Source organism: Lissotriton helveticus, chromosome 9 (genome assembly GCF_964261635.1).
Source record: "Lissotriton helveticus chromosome 9, aLisHel1.1, whole genome shotgun sequence".
NCBI classification, from domain to species: domain Eukaryota; kingdom Metazoa; phylum Chordata; class Amphibia; order Caudata; family Salamandridae; genus Lissotriton; species Lissotriton helveticus.
The window spans coordinates 418,570,356-418,591,986 of record NC_136070.1 but is presented as its reverse complement, the minus strand read 5'-3'; the positions used below and the strand labels follow the sequence as shown (position 1 = coordinate 418,591,986).

General features: G+C 47.7%; 1 protein-coding gene across 2 annotated transcripts in view; it reads right to left on the bottom strand.

The window, feature by feature from the left end:
* PPP2R5C (protein phosphatase 2 regulatory subunit B'gamma) overlaps window positions 1-21,631 on the bottom strand; it is a 1,473,822-nt gene that overhangs the window by 660,299 nt on the left and 791,892 nt on the right. For both annotated transcript variants that reach the window (XM_078660190.1, XM_078660191.1), the window contains one exon: window positions 9,833-9,892. In XM_078660190.1, coding sequence (XP_078516316.1) covers window positions 9,833-9,892 — 60 coding nt within the window. The remainder of the gene's footprint in view (window positions 1-9,832; window positions 9,893-21,631) is intronic.

The window sequence follows — 21,631 nt, the reverse complement described above, 5'->3', positions numbered from 1 at the left end:
CCCTGTCCCGGTTCTGCTATATGCAGATGACACGGTCCTTCTCTCGAGAACTCCGAATGGACTCCAAAACCTTATGAATTATTTCTACGATTTTATCCAGTGGAGAAAACTAAAAATTAATAACTCTAAGACTTTCATTATGGCTTGTGGGAAACGGATGAAACTTTTTAAACCATTCCATTTTAATGAACACAGAATAGAGGTAGTGGACAAATTATGTTATCTCGGCATAACTTTTAATAGCAGAGGGTCATGGGCAACAGAGATTTTAAACGTGAAGGCCAAGATGGATAAAAGTTCCTCGGGAGTATTCCGCTTTGCATCAAAACTGGGCAGCCGTCGCATCCCTGATATGTTAAACATCTGTGGAGAAGTGTGGCTCAATGGTTAGAGCAGGCAGACCTCGATGCAGAGCTCTGGCCAGGGACCAAGGTTCGATTACCGCCTCGGCGGGTCTCGGGCTCATTAATTCCCCTGACCGGATATTCTCGCCTCAGTGCTTGTTCTGATCATGGGTCCCATGCTGCAACTCTGGGCAATAGCTTGCTTAGTCTCCACAACGGCCCCCAAAAAGCGAGGGATGCCTGGTCTGCACCATGGGGGTGCCCAGGAGTGGACACTTCACAGGGAAAGCCAGGAAGGGTTCCCTTGCGGTATTCGTACAAGCGCCGGGAAACCCACTGCGGGTAGCTGTGCGCTATACAAGTACAAAAACATTTACATCTACAGGCATAGATGTGTATCTATTGCCCTATACGGTTCCGGTGTATGGGGCTAGTGCAACCATGGGGACCTGCAAGTTACAGAGAACCAGTTCCTTAAAAGACTCTTGTGTCTCCCCTCTTCGGCATCCACGTTACTGAGTCACAGAGAGGTGGGGCTGGACTACCTCACAGATTTAATGGGCTTGAGACCACTTTGGTTTGGAGGTCAATCTGGGCAAAGGATGAGCCAGGATTCACTAGGCGAATTATCTTAGACTGTCTCCGGCTGGACAATGCTCGTAAAATCCCCTGGTTAAATTATGTTTTAACATCCTACAATGAAATTTTTAATCTGGACATTTTTGACGACCCCCTGAGCGCCGTAATTGTCCCCAAACAGGAGGTTAAAAAGGTTTATCTGGGGACCAAATCTAATTTGCGTAGTGTTCAAAGTAGCCACTTTTCAACCCATGTTTTTTACCACTCGAACACGAAGGTTGGCCAGGGCATGCCTATGTATTTAAAAGTCATCACTAAACAATCCCATCAGTTTGTTCTCACTAGGTTGAGATTAGGCATTGCCCATAATTTGGTGGCTTTCCCACAGATGAAAATTTATAGCCCAAATCCTTGCCCGTGCGATGGCATTACCAAGCAAAGCACATTGCACTTTATGCTTATTTGTCCTTTATACCTGCACATTCGTTTATCTTACCTCAAACCTGTTTGTAAGAAATACTCTGTGTCCACCACTGCCCAAGCCATGAAATTACTATTTGCACTCGATACTTTGGATATTTGTTTTTTCACTGCTACCTTCATTTTAAAAGCTGTGTCCCATAGGAAAAGGCTGGTGTTATAAGTACGATGAACTTGTCAAATACTTGATTGTGCGGTCGAATATGAGTTCCCAACTGAGCTGCTTTATTCATTGTAAATTATGTCGCTTGCTGTGTATTTTATCCTGCTTTTTTAACATTGTATGCTTTTATGATTGTTATAAAATAATCGAATAAAGCTTTGAAATTTGAATTTGACTCCTTTAATCATTGGCAGTATTTGTACAGATTTTTGGGAGTACTCAAAAGTGTCTAATAAAAAATCTTCCTCTGCCTCATCTGCATGCATGGGGACATTGTGATAGATGGAAGCCCTATTAATTAAGTGTCAAAACCCAATATTATCTTCTGGAGCAGAAGGTTTAGATGGATATGTATGTGGGTCAGGAATATTTGGTACATCCTGTGGGTTTGGATAATCCCAGTCTGGTGAACCTGTTGGGTAGGGAAAGGGGTCATCTGGGTTTCTCCCTCCCCCCATGCTACACTCATCATTATCAACATCCTGCGGAGGTGTATGCGGTGGAGAATGAGCAGGAGAATTTTGAGGTGAAATGTTTAGAGGAGGAGAAGGAGATACAGGAGAAGAAGGGTGCATAGGAGATGTGGCAGAGTCCTTCACCTTGACAGGCACTGGAGGTGTAGGTGCTGTATCTGACTTCCTCTTCCTGTGTGGTGTAGTGGAAACATGTCCTGTTTGTGGATCAATGTACATCCTTTTTTGTAAAGGATCTGGTTGGAAAAGCTCCTCTTCTTGGGGCACAGCCTTCGGCGACGATTTTTTCAGTTCCGAACCCGTTTGTTGCTTGTCTTTAGACTTAGGAGCTGATGTTGAGTCCTTTGGCGTAGATTTCGGCTTTGAAGATATTGTCTTTGGAGCCGAAGCCTGTTTCGTGGACTTGGAAGCATCGGAAGCAGGCTTTGTCTCTTTCGGCATCGAAGGTATCGGCTTCGGAGTGGAAGCTGTTTTCGGGGTATCGGAAACAGGCTTTGTTGTTTTCGGAGCCGCTTTGTCTCTCGGAATAAACTGTTTCGGAGTGTCTTTCGGAACCGGGACTTCTTTTTGTTTTGGTGCCAAGGGAGCAGGTGGTATCGGTACATGCGGTTTGCTCAACATGGAGCTACCGGAATGCTTCATTATTTTCTTCGGAGCCGGGCTCGATGGCGGGGCTTTCAAAGTGTTTTTTTGGTCTCGACTGGGTCCCGCAAGCGGAGTGTTGCCCTTTGCCTTCAATTTTAGTGTTTGGCCTGGGATAGGGCAGTGGTACTCACGCATTGACCCGAAGGTACGGAGTCATCGGAGTTATCTGCCTCGGATATGATCTGGAGATCATCAGTATCTTCTTCTGGGACGCATGGACCTTCGAAGATATCCACCGGTTCCGGAGCTGATCTCTGCATATCGCGTCGACGGGCCCTCCGATCTAGAATGGTCTTTTTCGATCGAAAGGATGCACAGGCTGTGCAGCTGGATTCGTCGTGTTCTGGCGATAAGCACAGGTTACAGACCTCGTGATGGTCACTGTGTGGAAATTTTGCTCCACACTCAGGGCATCTTTTGAATGGCGTCCTTTCCATGAGGTGTAGGAACTCCCTTGAGGCGAAAAGCCGGGGGAGTAAAGTCGGAACGTGTGTGTGAGTGAAATAACGTCTGAACCTTTAGGGAGTACCACTTCAGCGCCAGGACACCGACTGGTAATTGTGCGCTTTATAAGTGTTATAATAAATAAATAAATAGGCCTCATGGTGTGGGTAGGTCCAATGGCCCGCGTCGACGACCGGAATCGAGCTGATGAAGTCGAGTCGATGTTTATCGGTATTGAAAGTTGTTAGAAGATAATTTTTACTCGTTTAAGTACTTGAAAAGTATATTTCGTACCGGAGCAGAAAAGTTTCATCCGAACCCAGTGGCGAATAAAATAATCTAAGGATGGAGTTGATGCCCATATGCATTATTGTCCAAGGAAGGAGTCACCTATCTCGTGACTACAAAGACTTCCTCCAAGACGACCACAACATGTAATCATCCGAGCCCAACACCAGGTGGCGATCTAATGCACAGTGTGAGATCTGCAGCTCATATGCCTCAAACCGATTGTTCTTCTCCAGTATTGGGGTGTCTTTCATAGATTCACATGCCTGAATCAGAGTAGATAGCAGTACCCAAATAATGCTTGGAAGACGCTATTTGTAACATAAATCTGCACATAGAAAGCACATGCAATCACATACTAAAAATGCTAATATGTATAATACATGAAAACTTGCAATCACATGAGAATGTACTCAATATTAGGCAGGACAGTGAGCGTCTGAGAAGCAGTACAGAGGAGGAGGGAAATAGAGGCTCACCTTACTTGAAAAGGTTGCGGAGAACAGCCTGTCCCACTGACCTATCAGCATTGCTGGCAGCTTCCAAACAGTTATGCTTGGTAAGAGTGTGTCTGCTGGACCAAGTTGCTACTCTGCAGATTTGCTGAAGAGGAACACCAGCGAAAAGAGCAGTCGAGGAAGAGACCGCCCTCGTAGAGTGCGCTCTTGGAGTGGTCTGCAAAGGTCTTCCAGCTTGTTGATGGCAAAACTCAATAGCGGCAGAAATACATCGAGCTATGGTCTGTTTAGACACCGCCTGTCCTTGCCGTATTCTTCCGTAGGCAACAAACAATTGATCAGCTTTACGAATGGTAGAGGTCCTTTGCAAATAGAACTTAAAACATCTTCTGATGTCAAGAGTATGCAACCCCCTTTCCGCAGGGGATTGCGGGTTAGGAATTTTTTTTTCAAGATGACTGGTTTGTTCAGGTGAAAATCCGAAGGCACCTTCGGCATAAATTTGGGATTTGTGAGTAGCACCACAGAATTGGAAGTAAATTGCAAGAAAGGTGAATTTACGGTGAAAGCTTGAATGTCGCTGACTCTTCTTGTTGAAGTGAATGCTAGTAGCAGAGGTACCTTCCAGGATAGAAATTTGAAATCCACTCTATGAATAGGTTCAAAGGGGTGCCGCATGAGCTGCGCTAATACCACATTAAGATGCCAGGATGGAGGACGACGACGTACAGGAGGAAACATTCGAAATAGTCCCTTAAAATTTTTTTGCATTATCCTCTATGAGTAGAGAGAATTGGAACCATCCTGTCGGAACCTTGAAATGGCCGCCAGAAAGACCTTTAAAGTTGAATGAGAAAAGGTAATATCTGCTCAGGTGTTGCGTGAATCGGGTGAACCTTGGCAGATTGACATCACATGCAGAATCTTTTCCATTTAAGTCTGTATGTCTTTATTGTGGCAGGCGCTCGAGCATTAGCCAGAACTTCCTTGCAATCCGCAGGGATATTTAGATGCGCGAATTCAAGGTGCTCAGGCGCCAGGCAGCTAATTTCAGAGATGCAGGGTCCGGATGGCAAATCTGACCGTCCTGAATGGACAGGAGGTTCGATACTGGTCAAAACTAAATTGGATCGCACTCTGATAGGAGAAGTTCGGTGAACCAGAATTGGTGAGGCCACCTGGGAGCAATGAGAATTAGACTACAAGGTTCTCTCTTCATCTTCCGGAGAACTCTGGGAACCAACTGTATCGGAGGAAAAGCGTAAGCATATATTTGAGACCAGTTCATCGAAAACGCATTCCCCTGAGAATCCTTGTGGGGAAGCCAGCTTGCAAAGAATAGGCTTTTGCTGTTCTTCTTGGTCGCAAAGAGGTCCAGATCGGGATGAACCCACTTTTGGATAACTGGGCGGGCAGCAGGGTGGAGAAACCGTAGGGGGAGAAGAAACTCTGGCGGGAAGAGGGAGAAGAAACCGGGGCGGGCAGGCGGGGGGAAGAAACCAGGGCGGGCAGGCGGGGGGAAGAAACCAGGGCGGGCAGGCGGGAGAAGAAACCAGGGCGGGCAGGCGGGAGAAGAAACCAGGGCTGGCGGGAGGGAGAAGAAACCGGGGCAGGTGGAGGGAGGGAGAAGAAAAAGGGGAGAAGAAACCGGGCAGGTGGAGGGAGAGAGAAGAAACAGGGGGGAGAAGAAACCGGGCAGGTGGAGGGAGAGAGAAGAAACAGGGGGGAGAAGAAACTGGGGTGGGGAGAAGGGAGAGAGAAGAAACAGGGGGAGAAGGAACAGGGGCGGGGCGGGAGGGGGTAGAAGAAACAGGGTAGAAGAAACCGGGGTGGGTGGGAGGGTTAGAAGAAACAGGGGCGGGAGGGGGTAGGAGAAACAGGGGCGGGCGGGAGGGGGTAGGAGAAACAGGGGCGGGCGGGAGGGGGTAGGAGAAACAGGGGCGGGCGGGAGGGGGTAGGAGAAACAGGGGCGGGCGGGAGGGGGTAGGAGAAACAGGGGCGGGCGGGAGGGAGTAGGAGAAACAGGGGCGGGCGGGAGGGGGTAGGAGAAACAGGGGCGGGTGGGAGGGGGTAGAAGAAACAGAGGCGGGTGGGAGGGGGTAGAAGAAACAGGGGCGGGTGGGAGGGGGTAGAAGAAACAGGGGCGGGTGGGAGGGGGTAGAAGAAACAGGGGCGGGTGGGAGGGGGTAGAAGAAACGGGCGGGTGGAAGGGGGTAGAAGAAACAGGGGCGGGTGGGAGGGGGTAGAAGAAACAGGGGCGGGTGGGAGGGGGTAGAAGAAACAGGGGCGGGTGGGAGGGGGTAGAAGAAACAGGGGCGGGTGGGAGGGGGTAGAAGAAACAGGGGCGGGTGGGAGGAGGTAGAAGAAACAGGGGCGGGTGGGAGGGGGTAGAAGAAACAGGGGCGGGTGGGAGGGGGTAGAAGAAACAGGGGCGGGTGGGAGGGGGTAGAAGAAACAGGGGCGGGTGGGAGGAGGTAGAAGAAACAGGGGCGGGTGGGAGGAGGTAGAAGAAACAGGGGCGGGTGGGAGGGGGTAGAAGAAACAGGGGCGGGTGGGAGGGGGTAGAAGAAACAGGGGCGGGTGGGAGGGGGTAGAAGAAACAGGGGCGGGTGGGAGGGGGTAGAAGAAACAGGGGCGGGTGGGAGGGGGTAGAAGAAACAGGGGCGGGTGGGAGGGGGTAGAAGAAACAGGGGCGGGTGGGAGGGGGTAGAAGAAACAGGGGCGGGTGGGAGGGGGTAGAAGAAACAGGGGCGGTGGGAGGGGGTAGAAGAAACAGGGGTGGGTGGGAGGGAGAGAAGAAACCATGCAGGGCGGGGGGGGGGAATAAACATTTGAAGAAGAAACTATCTTGACCAAGATATCTCCTTCAACATATATAAACTCTGCAGGCATCTCCCCTACCATTCCCCTAACATGCCATTCCATATATCTATTGAAGATATTGAGTTGAGTATGGCTAAATAAAACAGTCATTTTGGGCCCAGGGGCTATTCTAAAGGGGCATGTCCTTTTCTGTTTTTCTTTCTTTGTTGTATTTTTCAGTTGCCCTTTATAGAGTTTACATTGCCCAGAAGCCTGTGCTGCAAGGCACACAGTTTGGGGTCACTGTAGCCCGAACAGTTTCCAGCTGCTGTGATTAATGACTCATAGGAAGTTACGCAGTGATGGCCACAGTGATTGCTGGCTCACAGGAGATTCCACATTAGCTAAGACTGCCCTATAAATATGACCGTGCCCTATCTTCATTGCTTGTTATTCTCTGACATCATCAGGGCCAGTCGAAGCCGTAGAGGAACAAGAACAGCGTGTGATCAGGAAGCTGTAGCTGCAGAAGAAGAACTTCGACACTGCTCCAAGATTCTACCAAGAACGTCAATTCAGTCGGCACGGTCGACAGTCTACACCTGGTTGAGCCTGCACATTTGGTGGCAGTTCGAACAGCGGCAACATACACTAGCACAGCAAAAAAATAGTTTGGAATCTTGTTGGAAAGAGAGCTGTTGAGCTCCGCTCAAACCTTGCTTAGTTATTTTTGTTCGAACAAACAAAGGATTAGTGCGGAGTGAGGGAACTTCGCTTTAGTCAGGGATTGAACAATTCTGTAGACTGTGCAAATAGTGATATAGAGCGAGAGAGCTCCACTATTAGCATACAGGAATAAAGACTAATACTTGTGAGATCACCTGCCTTTTGTCGCTAAACAGAAGAGATTAAAAGACGTTTCCTGTGCCCTTTCAGTGACGAAGCATCAAGAGGAGAATCCATCCCATTAAAGGCTCCTAGAACAGGTTCGCCAAACTCATTTTTTCAGGTAAGGTGTTACTGATCAGAAGCCAGGATACTCGGGTACTACTTATGTGGTAATTGCAGTGATTTATACTGACTCTAGTGCCTTCCGTATCTCCCTCCCAGCTGACCCCTTCCTTTCCCTCCCTCGCTTGATCGTTCCAACTGTCTGTACTTTAACGGCAAGCAGCAGTTGGGAAGATCAGGAGGTGGACCCCCTTGAGCATCACCCTGGTCCTGATGAGTTCATATGGCTGACAGAAACAGGGGCAGCATGGAGGCCGGAGAAGAAACCGAGCAGGATGGAGGCCGGAGAAGAAACAGGAGCGGGTGGGAGGCCGGAGAAGAAACCGGGAGTGTGTGGGGGGTCGGAGGGGCTTCAGAAGAAACAGGGTGTGGGTGGGAGGCCACATAAGAAACAAGGGTGGAATGGGATTAAGGTTAATAAAAAAAAGGCTTTGACGCAGCCACTCCTTGGTGTCCTAGAGATGCGCTAACCATGTCTATTTGTAAGATGAAAATGTTTAATAGGAGTTTAGCCAATACACGGCCCAATAAGATAGTATTATGAGACTTATGGCAATTTTTACTTCTATTCATTCATACTCTTTATTACAGCACGAGGGCAATAACGTTAGATCACATCCATGGTCCACTTGAAGGCTGTTACAACAAACCACCAACCCAAAAAATGAATGATTTGTCACAGGATGGATGAATGGACCAGGCAGAGACATGATAATCATTATTCACACTATCTGCTACTTTCCGCACACAGCTGTCATCCACAAAATAAGTCTATGAATGCCGAATCATTCACAAAGTCAAAGCCTTAGAGGTCAGGAAGATGGTGCTTCATATCCAATTTCAAGTAAAATGGTCAACCATGACATTAAAAAGGCAACCTCCTGGGTAATGTAGTCAAGTAAAGTTTGCATGCAGTGGTCTGCAATTATATTGTCAGCAGTAAATTAAACTTTATGTTGAGCAATAGGTCAAATAAATTTGAAAAATGGAGGATGAACAGCAAGCTTGAAGCTAACTTCCCCGGATTGCAACGTCCCAGGAAAATAAATCCTACAGTCAACCCGAACTCTCTGCTGCCCAGTTCCCAAACACAGGCCTCCTATCCTGAACAATATCAATATTGACTCAAAAACAGACCTGATTTTAGGAGTAAGCAGGGTAAGATGGAGGACGATAGAGGAATCAAAATGTAACGCTCTTTACCAAACATTAGACAACACTCTCTAATCAAATGGCCAGACAAATGACAATAAGGGACAATAAGGCAGAAGGGGCAGTGTTTAATAAAAGATCCCTTTGAGTTTAAATGGAAAAAACTGAACAAGATTAGTCAATTCTAGTGTACAGATGCAGTTAATGGATTAATTTCCAGACATCTTTTTTAAATATAGATTACCATCATCCTATAGTCACAAGAGATCCTAGAGTCCTTTTTTACAGTTTTATATCTAAAAATCAGTCAGAAACTGTTTCACACTAAAATGTAGTCAACACCTTAAAGAGGCCATCTAGTACGGAGAAAAGCTATCCCCCTTACCAGCCCTGTATCTCTAACAGTCGCCAATAGGCATTCCTGAATGAATATACCTTAGTTTAATAGTGTCTGCTTGGCATTGGCGATCTACCGCAACATCATTCCTCCTAATGCCCCCTTTAAGAGACGTCCACCACCTGCTCGGTACCCCTTCATGATGCTATATGATGGACGGGGCTACAGAGTCAGACAAGTGTTCCCAAAACGCTGGCTTCCTAAAATGAGGAGTTGCTATGCAGATGATGCAGTTTTGGAAATCTATTCTCAACCACCTCTGTAATGAAGGAAACCAGCCCTGGAAATGATTAAGAATAGTAACGGCAAACAAAAAAAACATCAGTAAAAATATAATTTTACAAAAAAAAACTTTAAAAACAGATTGGTTTACAAAGCACAGTACAGTTCAATTGTACTATTTCTTACTAGCACAGACATTAACAGAAGACATTTTCTAAAATATTTCACACTTAACCCACTTATTTTCCTGTCTCAATAGGAAAGATCTATTTTTACCTTCCCACTTGTAACCTAAAGATATTTCCGGTTGCCTTGGAAACGATAGTGGGATACAGAAAAAAAGTTAATGCTGCAAACACACAAGAGAAACTCACCTTCCCAAGATCTCCAGTAATTCTGCAATACCATTGTGATGTTCCGTTTCATAAATAAACCTAAAGACACAACCCGAAGCAAGTACAGTCTTAGATAAGCTAATATTTGAAATACAGGGTTAGACAGATACAAATTTTGCACAGCTTGCCAATAATGAATATGCAGATTAAGCATTGGACAAGAAGCACATACAAGAGCTAGCAACAAATACTCCCGAAATACATGTTGTCTCTCTCACACATACACACTTCCTCCCCCAACCATAAACAAGCAGAGCTATAATTATTTTCTTTAATTCGTATACTGCACTTGTGTGTTTGGCCAAATTTCTGCATTTGCAACTTCAAACTTTATAAATCTCAACCATTGCACTCACTGTGGCCGAAGATCACAAGGTTTTATAAAGACAAAATGAACACTCTTGGCTTTTTCAATTTTTCAAACCACTTTACATGTTTGCTCCATAGACACATGCTTTTGTTATACAGACTTGTTTGACATTGCCAGGCCGGGTGTTTTTGTATACTTGTGCCATGCACAATACTGAAAGAGATCAACACATTAACCATTGTTCTAGTTCACATAACAAGACGTTACTGCATCCAACCCCGTGATGCGAGAGTAAAACATGTTGAAAAAGAGTGGAAGAACATGTAAGTTACCTTTGGTAAACTCGCTCTGTTATTGATTCTAACCACAGATACCTCATCCTTTGAATATTCCCCTAGGTGTCAGGACTGGACCGTAAACTTCAGCAGTCCCTCTGTGCGCCTTAAGGTGGCGCCTTGCAGCTCCACACTGACACCATTGCACTCTGGAAATGACGCACAGGCCCACACAGGAGCCACTCCCATACGATGTTGGTTGCTTTCGAGACTGTCCACCCCCCAGATGGAGAGCCCAAAAAGCATGATGGTAAACTGTCAGGATGAGAGGGACGGTGAGGAATCTGTAGGTACTGTCTCACAACGAGAGTTACCGAAGGCCAGTAACTTATTCTTCCGACAGACACTTCTAGCCACAGATTCCTTAACTTTTCAATAGATACCTCTATTCCGAATTAGGCTTGAGACTGAACTGAAACCAGAAAATCCTGTAGTACAAATGTAGTAGTGTACCATTCCACATAATCACTCTCCATAACACATAATCCCACTCTACATAATTCCTATACACTTAATACCATATCATTTCACTGCACAACAAACCACATAATTTCACTACACACAACATACATCCACTCCAAAAAAACATTTGTAAAAAGCTTTTACATTTACGCCAATAGCTCTAACTCACGCAAATGTGAGACCTATTACATTGCAAATGCTTCTATAACTGGTAGTAGTGTTTGTAGAGTGGTGCAGAAAGGGGGTTAGGCCTTCGACCAGCTCTCAGGAATTACGCGGCGTAGGACTTACAGGAGGTACCAGGAGGGCTTCTTGGCCCCCAAAGTCCCTCAGGAGTAAAGTGGGCTTTATCCCCCAACCCGTAGTGTGGCAGGAGGCACATTTGAGGAGTGGTAGAGAAAGGGGGCCATGGCCTCCGAAGACCTCTTAGCAATCCCACTGTGTGGAATTTACTGGAGGTAACAGGAGGGGTAGTTGGACACCAAAGAACAACCTTTGGGGTCAACTGCTCCTCCTATTACCTTCAGTAAGCCCCACACAGCAGCATTGTTAAGTTCTCATAGCAGGTCACGCCCTATTTTTCCACCAGTCTGCAAACGCGCCTCCTGGCGTGCTCTTGGTTGGGGATGAAGTCCCCTTGCCTTGTGAGGGTCTCTTAGGGCCAAAAAGCCCTCCTGCTATCTCTAGTAAGCCCTACACCGCTGGATTGCTGAGAGTGGTCTGAGGCCTCACCCCCTTTGTACACCACTCTGCAAACGCGCCGCTTGGCGCACTGCTGCTCGGGGGATGAAGTCCACTTTAGTCCTGAGGTCCTCAGGATACAAGAGGACCTAATCGCCCCACCAGCAGGGCGCCAAAAGGTGCGTTTGCAGAGGGGTGTACAAAAGGGGCGTGGCCTCAGACCACCTCTGTGTGGGGCTTACTGGAGGTACCTAGTGGGCTAGTTAGCCCCAAAGGAACCTCAAGGATCTAGGGGACTTAATCGACCAACCCAGAACACGCCAGGAGCAGGTTTGCAGAGTGATGCAGGGAGGGGTGGAGGGGGGCCTCTGGCAAGATGCCAGCTTTTTTTTCCTTTTTTCTTTACAATTAGAAGGGGGAGTCTGTGTGGCTTCAGGGGGTCGTGAGGAAGGGGTCGATCAGCCCCCACCTCCAGAGGAGGATTTCGGCCCCAAAGTCCCCATTCCCAGGGACATGGCCACAATTTGTATTTTCATTAAAAATATATTTTTTTAAGGAGGGAGGCCACGTGGCACCCCTGTTGAGGCCATTATTGGCCCTGGGGACCCCATCCCCGGTGCATTGCCTCGTTTAAAAGAAAAATCACTTTTCATAGGAGGGGGGCTGTGTGGCCCCCCTTCCCTATGCCACTTTTGGCTCTGGGGACTACATCCCACAGGGCCTGGCCTCAACGTTGGGGACCACTGGGGAGCCTAGGGCTGCCCTGAGTCAATGCAAGTGTGGCACTGCGGCAGTCACCCTTGAGGAAGGTAGGCGGGAGCCAGTGTAGACCGGTGATGCTTCGAATCAGCACGCAGCATTTCTTGGCTGCAGCAGGCACAGGCTCGGGAAGGCACCCGCTAACAACAAGGTGCACGTTTGGAGCACAGCATAATCGGGCAATTGGGCACAATCTGAGGCGAGCCAATTACAGCTGCCGAACTCACAATGACCAGAGTTGCACAGCAGTGGTGAAGCCCTTGACGGTCCCGAGGCTTTGAAACAGGGGGGCAAGCCATCAAGTCCTTGGAGAGTACATTCTGGATAGCACAAACGAAGGTAGCAGGGCAGCACAACAAGCAGGTAGAAGAGTGGCAGTCCCTCCTGGCAGTACAGCAGTCCTTCTGGAAATATGCATATGTAGAGCTAGCGTTGTCTGTTTACAAGTCCAAAGGAGTGTCTCATTAGATGGGGTCAGAGACCTAGTACTTATACCCAAAAGATCCTTTGATGCGGTCCGTTACTTCAAAAGAACTCTCTAAAGTGCACAGGTCCCCTATCAGTCCTGTCTGACAGCATAGATATTGGGGGAGGGGCAGGGTAAATCAACCCTTTGTGTGGAGACAAGACACTACCTATTCAAGTGAAGTGCTACCTCTTCTCCTCCCTCCTGCCCAAGAGTATCCTGTGCTGTGGCTGTCTAGAAGGAATGCAGAAATGTAGATGTCGCTCAGCTGAAATAAGTATTGGGGGACAAGCTGTCAGGCACACAGAGCAGTAAGAGCAGAGCTATGTCTACTTTCTAAAAGGGGCATTTCTAGAATAGTAAAGTTCAATCCTACCTCACCAGTAAGTAGGATTGATCAATACCATTGTTAACATATGAAATATCAAGAAGCTACTCCTCTCTGATCAGGAATTACAGTTTAAAAGACTATTAAGGAATTCCCAATGCTACACAATGAGAGGGGTAGGCCTCACAGTAGTGAAAAACGAAAAAGTCTGTTTGTCACTGTAGGAGGCTAGCTTGGTACATGGTATACAATTAATTAAGTGATTCACCCTGCACCAATCCAGGCAACAATTATGGTGATTTAAGTTGTTGTTGACCACCATAGAAAGTTCTCAAAGTGGTAGCTGTTGAGAGCAGCCATCATGCTCATCTTGGACTGTTAAGCAGCTTGTTTTACCAGTTTAATCAATAGTGTAAGTTAAATTAAATAGAACCACACAGTGTTTATATAAAGATACTTTTATTTCTTTCACAACACTTACTAACACATTGGTACATCTCCTACCCAGAGATATCAACACAATACACAAGAATACTTCAAATGCAATCAGGTAAGTAGCACAAAATACAGTGGCCGCCGGGGGGGGGGGGAGAACTAACTATATACTATACATAATAAAGTGGAATGCGATCCGTAAAAGAGGATGGGACTTGGACCAGAAGACCCAGAGAAGCTGGGGACACAACGAACCACCCAAGGTAAGTACCCAGGAATACCACAGGGGCTGTGTGCAGAGTAGGAACACAGCCATGTGCCCAATGGAAGTCAATGGAGAGGTCATTGTTGCAGTTTTGTATAAGAAAGACCCTTCCCATTGGACCACGAAGAATTCCCTTGGAGGGTGGAAGGATGGAAAGTCATCCCAAGGATGCCCGGGAACCAGGTTACCCACACCAGTGAAACCAGGTGCATAGGGGTGAAGACACGATGGAAACCTCCGTGGACGACAATGGAATATTTAGACGAAGGTGCCTCTGGACATGCTCAGAAAGGAGTCCGGTGGAATCCAAGGGTGGATTCTGGAAGTGAAGAACCTGCAAGATGAGGGGACAGAGTCTATGCCACTCAGACGTGACCAGGAAGCACGAAGACACAATGCCCAACGATGTCGGGAGGTTGAGGAGAGTTAACTGTGACTTTGTTGCTGCAGCTGTGACAACCAAGCAATGCTCCGGAAGGCCAGGAGTCATTGTCGAGCTGTCCCACTTCGGATGGCGGTGACTAGGTGGTCAGTGTCTGGTGGGAGTACCAATAAGATTTGGTAGCTACATCTGGCATGGAACACGAAGGAGCAAAGATGGGACCAGCAAGGTCCAAGGGAATCACCAACAGCAGGAGAGTCAGAGCAGGCCTAAGCAAGTAGGGGAGCCCACTGAAGTAGAAGAAGACTGTAGGAAGCTGGCTCTGTATATACTATACCAAAATAAGGTATAGTGTGCATAGAGTCCAGGGGATCCCTAGAGGTATAGTAGAGGCTAAATTAGAAAATGACTAACCGCTCTCTTTGTGGTAGTGAGGTCGAGCAGTTAGGCTTATAACGAGGGTGTGTTCAGCATTTATTGTGTTCACTCAATCAAGGACTCATTACGCATACTCAGAGACAGAATCCATACCAATTAGGTATGTATAAAAAAGGTGTACTTCTGTTTCATTTCTAGAACCAAGCAGAACTTGGCACAGTTAAGTAACGTGTACTTTCAAATGCAAAACTTTTCAAGGAAATGCAGGTGGGAATGGAATTTTAATCGTTACAGGTTTGTATTTGCTCATAAAACAGTTTAAAAAACAGAGAAATTACTTTTGTGTTCCTTTTGGATTACATTCACTACCCAGAGTAATAAGCCTAGTGTGAGAAGGTGGCTCTATATATACTGGACAATAAGGCAGTATAGAGTCCACAAACCCCAAAGGTTTAACAGAGGTTAAAGTCAGAACTGACCTTACTCTCCAAAGTGGTAGTTTGGTCGAGCAGTAAGGCAGTACCAGAGGACAGTGTAAAGCATTTGTTGTACACACTCAGTCAGCAAAATGTTTCACACACTCAAGAACTGAACTCCAGGCCAATTGTTATTATAGCCTTAGATATAGGTGTTTTATTTTTAGAACCAACAGTTATAAAAATATACTTTTGGAGTCCTTTCCATGGACTCCGGGCTGGACTACGTCGAGCTGGTCTTCCCGTAGTCGTCGTTCTTCGAAACGCGCCGAGATGGAAGTGTAGTCACGTTCGATAACAATACCGTCGAATTGGAAATGGTTACGCGCCGAATATCACTTTCTTTATCAAAGTCGATCCGGAGCGCTTCGATCCTCATCCGAACCCGATGGCGGAAAAAAACAATCTAAGGATGGAGCCGATGCCCATGCGCACTAGCACCTAGAGGAGGAGTCATCGATGACGACAAAGACTTCTCCAGAAGAAAAACAAGTGCAATCATCCGAGCCGAACACCAGATGGCGATCTATTCATAAATGTACCATCTGCAGCCCATATGCCTCGAACATATACTTTTCGAGTTACGAATATTCTCAGGTAAATACTTTGCAGAGGAGCAATACGTTTGTACACACAATAATCACAGGTTAGCTAATAGCAATACAGTTCTGAAACACACTCTAGCATGGAGCTCAATGGGTTTTCATAGGAAAGTACAGTTGATTACTTTATGATTACTTTGGTAGTTCCAGGACTAGATCTGGGATTCAGTCCTGGGGTCTAAGCTGAAACCAGATTAGCAAAAACGTTTTAATTACAGTGATGATTTTTCCTGAATATAAAGCGGTTTTAGAAGTTCACACTTAGAAACTTTTCGAGGTGATTTTCACAATGTTATTCAATGGGAGGAAATTCAGGTTACAGGTAAAGTACGGTCGCGTTACTTTTGTAACCCAGCACTAGTTTCTTAGGTCCAGCACTGGGGGCTTGACTCAAAACAGGTAGGTAATTGCGTTTCAGTATGTCGTATTATTTTTAAAGAATTTTTGCAGTTTTCAAAAGTAGACAGAAGAAATTTCATAGAAAAGCAGACAATGGGTTCCTATGGAGAAAATACAGGTTACTAGTAACCCCGCTAGGGATTACTTTTGCGGTTCAGTACTGGGCGGAAAGGTACAGAACTGGCTTCTCTCCTGATTACAGATGAGTATTTTCGAATTCGGACTTTGGCTGATTTTATAGGAATATTTTCAGTTTTCAAAACTTCACACTTAAAAATGTTCGAGTAAAAAACTGGTCAATATTATCCAATGGCAGGTAAGTGAATTACCGGTTTCCAGGTGAGTACTTGGTTTGTGAAGTTAGGGTTCTGAGCATAGACTCAGGGGTCCCCCGGGTCAGGTGAGTACAGTTAGTTCAGTCCCAGCGGTGCAGGGGCGGCCGGGTGCAGAGGTAGGTAGGCCCAATGTTACCCAATGAGGGAAAGGGGGCCTTCGGTTGGTGGCGGCTGGCTAGCAGGTCACGCGGCTCTGGGAGCTGGGCTCCTGGTCACTTGCTCTGGGCAAGGGGGGAAGTAGGATAGGGCAAAGAGGTCACAGCCAGCGGCACTCGGGCGGCTGGGTGCAGGGTGCTTTTGAGCCGTCGGGCGCTCAATGTTATCCAATGAGGATCTTGAAAAAGGAACAAAGGCTGCAGGCTCGGGGACGGTGACTCTCCAGGGGCGACCAGCACTTCGAGAGGTAAGTTGGGATGTTGGAGCACAGGTAGGTACCCCAAAGGGAGGCACAGGGGGCTGTAGGGCGCCGGTTGTAGGGGTGTCTTTGGGTGTCAGAAAAGCTGACCCTCGGCTGGTCGCGGTTGAGGTGGCCCCTGGTTCTGAGTCTGCAGGCGTCAGCTGGTTCGTCGAGGAGGGTCTTTGGGCACTGGACTTCGGGTCCCAGTCGCCGGGGGGACGTCCTCGTGGTCTTGGTTCGGGTTGGCCCGGCCCAGGCTCGGCTGGTGCAGAGTGGGCTGGTCCGGAGCTTCCTGGTGGGCACCAGGTGGGTTGTTGCAGCAGAGCCTCTGCTGATGGGAGTCCCAATCGTCGAGAGGGTCAAGGCAGGCAGGTCCTGTGGGTATCCTAAGGTTGCTGTCTGCGGAGGTCGCCGGGTTTAGGCAGGAGCAGGAACCAGGATCAACAGGCTGGTAGGGCTGGGGCCAAGTCAGTTGTTGTTGTCCTGTTAGCAGCTGCATGGCGGGTCTTCTTCGTCTTGATCTTCTTCGTCTTGATCTTCTTTCTTCTTTTTGATATCGGGATCTGAGGTAGGAAGGTTCAGGGAGCCCCTAAATATTACATTTAGGGGCGTTACAGGCAGGGCAAGGGTAGGGACCAATGGGTCCCTGTCCTGGGGTGAGTACACCCCCTAGCCTGCTCCTCTCCTGTGGGAGGGGGGGCAGGAGCCTAGCTGGGATAGGGCTGGACTCCCATCTACAAGATGGCCGGAGCCCGGGGTCATGCTTCACCTCGCCTCCTCCACCTGAGGGGTGGAGTTGGCACAGGTTGGCACACACCCTTCCTGATGTGGTTTTTCCCGCCAGTCTTCCCACCAGATTGGGGGTAGGACTGGTGGGGGGCTGGTTGCTGGGTACAGCAAATGGTCTGGGGAAGCTCTCAGAGGCGGTATGCCTTTGAAGCTTCCCCCTGTCCATCCTTGGGAAGGAGACATAGCACCTCGCCCAGGATGTGCTTTGTTGCAGACCCAGGAGAGCAGGGGGCTCTCCACCCAGGGGTCCAGCAACATGTCTGCTGTGTGGCAGCCTCTGCAGCCACTCAGCCCAAACGTGGATTGCAGGTTCAGGTTTTGGAGGGCATCTCTGAGATGACCTCTCGTGCATGTTACATTAAATCCCATACTGGCATCAGTGCGGGTTTAATGTGCTGAGAAGTTCGATACCAAACTTGTCAGTCTTCAGTGTAGCCATTATGGTGCTGTGGAGTTCGTAATGACAACCTCCCAGCACCATATACTCTTAAATGGCATCACTGCACTTACAGTGCCCAGGAATGGTCCTGGGTACTGTAGGGGCACAGGGCTCATGCACCTGTGCCCTCACCTCTGGCATAGGGCACCCAGCTAGAGGGGTGACTGAGGTATGCCAGGGCAGTGGGTTCTGTGGGCATGGCACACAGGGATGTGTGCCATGTCGACTCTTGTTTTAGTTCTGTACTTAGGCACTCAGCCTGCAAAGGCAGGGTGTGGGTACCAGGGTACAGGGCCCCTGAGGGTGGCACAATCAGTGCTGCAGCCCTCATGGGTCTTCTCTGGCCACCATGCCCTGGGTACCTAGGGTACCATTTACTAGGGGCTGACAGGGGGCCAGAGATGCCAATTGGGTACTTTGTTTCAGCATCGTTTTTAGGGAAGGAACACAGGCCCTGGGTACCTGATTGACAGGGACCCAGGGCACACTCAGTCTAAGCACATCAGCAGTTCAGAAAAAAGTGGGGGCATACCCAGGCAAGAAATAGGGCACTTTCTCACACCTAGATATCACACAGTGGATCCTACAATACAAAGTTAAGTATGACGCTTTTTGGTTTAAAGCAGTTACAATTCTTCCATACAAAAACAGTTCAAAACAGAACAATTTAGGAACAAAAAAACTCATAACATTGGCTCTTATGTGGGAAAGAAGGTTGTTGGTTTGCAGGCAAGTATGTAGTGTAGTTCCTATATTCCCAATAGGCTCTGCGTATTGGAATAACAAACGATAGTTTAGACGTAGGACTGAGGTCATCTAGGTCTCTACTGAATATGTTAGACTTAATTATGAATGCCAGCTAGCTCAGAGGTCACTAGAAACTTTCTCGAGTAAACAGGAAGGAGTTAACTTTCCTGAATAGACAAGAAGGGATTAGCTTCTGAAAACCGCATTAACAATAGACAGCTATTTCACTCAGTCAATCGTGCATGCTTAGTTTCACCAGAGTGCAGAGAAATAGAGAGACAGGCGTTTTCAATAAAAGTTGTTATTTATTGAGCAGTCGTTTTTCTCGTGCAAGAGAAGTGAATTGCCACAATTGCAATACTTGTTATAAAGTAAAGTGCGTACAGTAAAAGGAGTATTATGAAATAATACTGTAAAAGCATTTATATGGTTTCTGAGCCATATGATACTTAAAATGGATAAAATATATACATACATAAAATCATTGACTAAACGTACTCATTGGTGCTTCTAAGATACAGCTACCCGGGTGTACCTGACCTAAGCCTAATACCTGGGAAGGAGTAAGTGAGCTGCAGTTTAAGTTAAGTTCGTTTTTGCCAAGAATCTGAATCAAAAATTCTCTAAGGATTTAATCAGCTCCGTACCTTGGTTATAGAATGAAGGAGGTCTTGTATCTCTTTCTCAGGACTCGATTTCCCAGCAACCCGCAAGGGTGACTGGAAACACTGGAGCTGGATTTCTCGGCAGGGGAAAAGACAGCGTCTCTCTCAGTGCGTCAATGGGAGGGCTGGCTTCCTTCGGCACTCGCATCAGCTGGGCTTCGGGCAAGTAGATAGCCGCTCTGCTCCAAACCACAGTGTGTTTGCTTAAGGCAACGTTGGTATATTTATACCTGGAAGGTGCCGAGTTTGACGTAAGGTTGGACGTAAGACGTCACTAAGAACTTAGTTCTTTCTGGACTCCAGGAGTTCTTGTTCAAATCAAAACAAAAGCAGGGGGATTTCCCGGGCTGCTGGAGGCTTGGTTTGTTTAAAGAACTCCTTGTGCTTTCTAGGAGTTTATGGGAGTAGCCTTGCCGTATTTGGACTGCATTGGCTATGACTAAATAGGGATATGATTCTTATGCCTTTATAAGGATATATTTTGTTATAACCCCATAAGGGCATGAATCGGGAATATTTAAATAGGGTCCTAGATACGTTTACAACAAGTAAATGACCTGCAAGAATAGATTAGGAGGGTTAGAACCAGGGTTCCCCAAGGTTCAGTTAGTCACTCAAGTTGCACCATTAGTGGCACAGGGGCGGCCGGGTGCAAGCTGAAGAGGCTCAATATTAGCCAAAGGGGCCAAGGGGGCCTTAGGTCAGAGCTGCTTACGAGCAGGCCACTCAGGTGTGGGAGCAAAGCTCCTGGGGTTAGATCAGCACTGCAGGGGCCAACAATCAGCACAGGAGCTGCACCACCAGTGGCACAGAGCCAGCTGGATGCAGTGACAAGATGATGTTGGGAGCCTTGTGGTTTGCAATCGAGATCTCCAGTTTGAAGAAAAGGCTGCAGCCTCGGGCAAGGTGGTTTCCTGAAGGGGCCCACCGGCAGGAGAGGTAAACTGGGTTATTGGGGGATGATATCTAGACACCCTCTGTTGGGGCACCCATGGGCAGGGGTGTCTTTAGGTGTCGGATCTTCTTACCAGCTCCAGGCGTGTTTGGAGTTTTGGGGGCCTTCAGGTTGAGGCTACAGGCGTCGGTCTGGAGCTCTAGGTAGGTTAGGGATCACCAGAGCCCAGGTCAGGATCACTGGGTAGACCTCCTCATGGTGTTGGGCCACTCGAGGTCGGACCACAGGCATCAGGTGCAGAACCGCAGAGCCACCCCAATCCAGGTTGTATTTGGGACAGGCTGGTAGGGTTGGGGGCAAAGCAGTTGGTGTCTTCTTCCTGGGTCCACACAGCTCTTCAGACCTCCTTCTTTATTCCTTGAATCTGAGGAGGCAAGGTTTAGGGTCGCCCCTCAATACTACATTTGGGAGCGTTACAGGGGTGTGCAGGTTGGGACCAAAAGGTTCCTTACAGTGGGAGGGCAGGGGACATCTCTAAGATGCCCTCTGAGTACATTTTACATTAAAACCCACACTGGCATCAGTGTGGGTGTAATGTGCAGAGAAGTTTGCCCTCAATCTTCCTAGGTTTCAATAGAGCCATTATGGAGCAGTGGCATTAATAATGACCAACTCCCAGACCATACACTCTTCATGGCTTTACTGCACTTACAATGTCTGAGAATGGGCTTAGACTTTGTAGTGGTACAGTGTTCCTGCGCTCTGGTGCACCCTGCTAGAGGGGTGACTTACCTAGGCCACAGGAAGTGGATTGTAGGAATGGTACACAGGGATGTGTGCCATGTCGACTCTTCACTTGTCTCTGCACCAAAACACTCAGCCAGCAATTGCAGTGTGTGGATGTTCAGGTGCAAGGGCACCCAAGGGTGGCACAATAGGTGCTGCAGCGCTTATAGGCCTTCCCCAGTCACAGTGCCCTTGGTACCCATGGTACCTTTTACTAGGGAATTACCTGTGGCCAGAGAGGTGCCAATTGTGGGTACGAGTGTACAAATTTGGGAAAGAACAGAGGCCATGGGAACCTAATTGGCAGGGACCCAAGGCACAACAAGTCAAAGTGCTTCGTCCAGGCAAAAAGTGGGGGTAACCATGCAAAAAGAGGCACTTTCCTACAAAGACCCAACAGGAGGACTCACAGGCTGAAGGGGCCGGAGTTGCACTGGGACCTCGAGC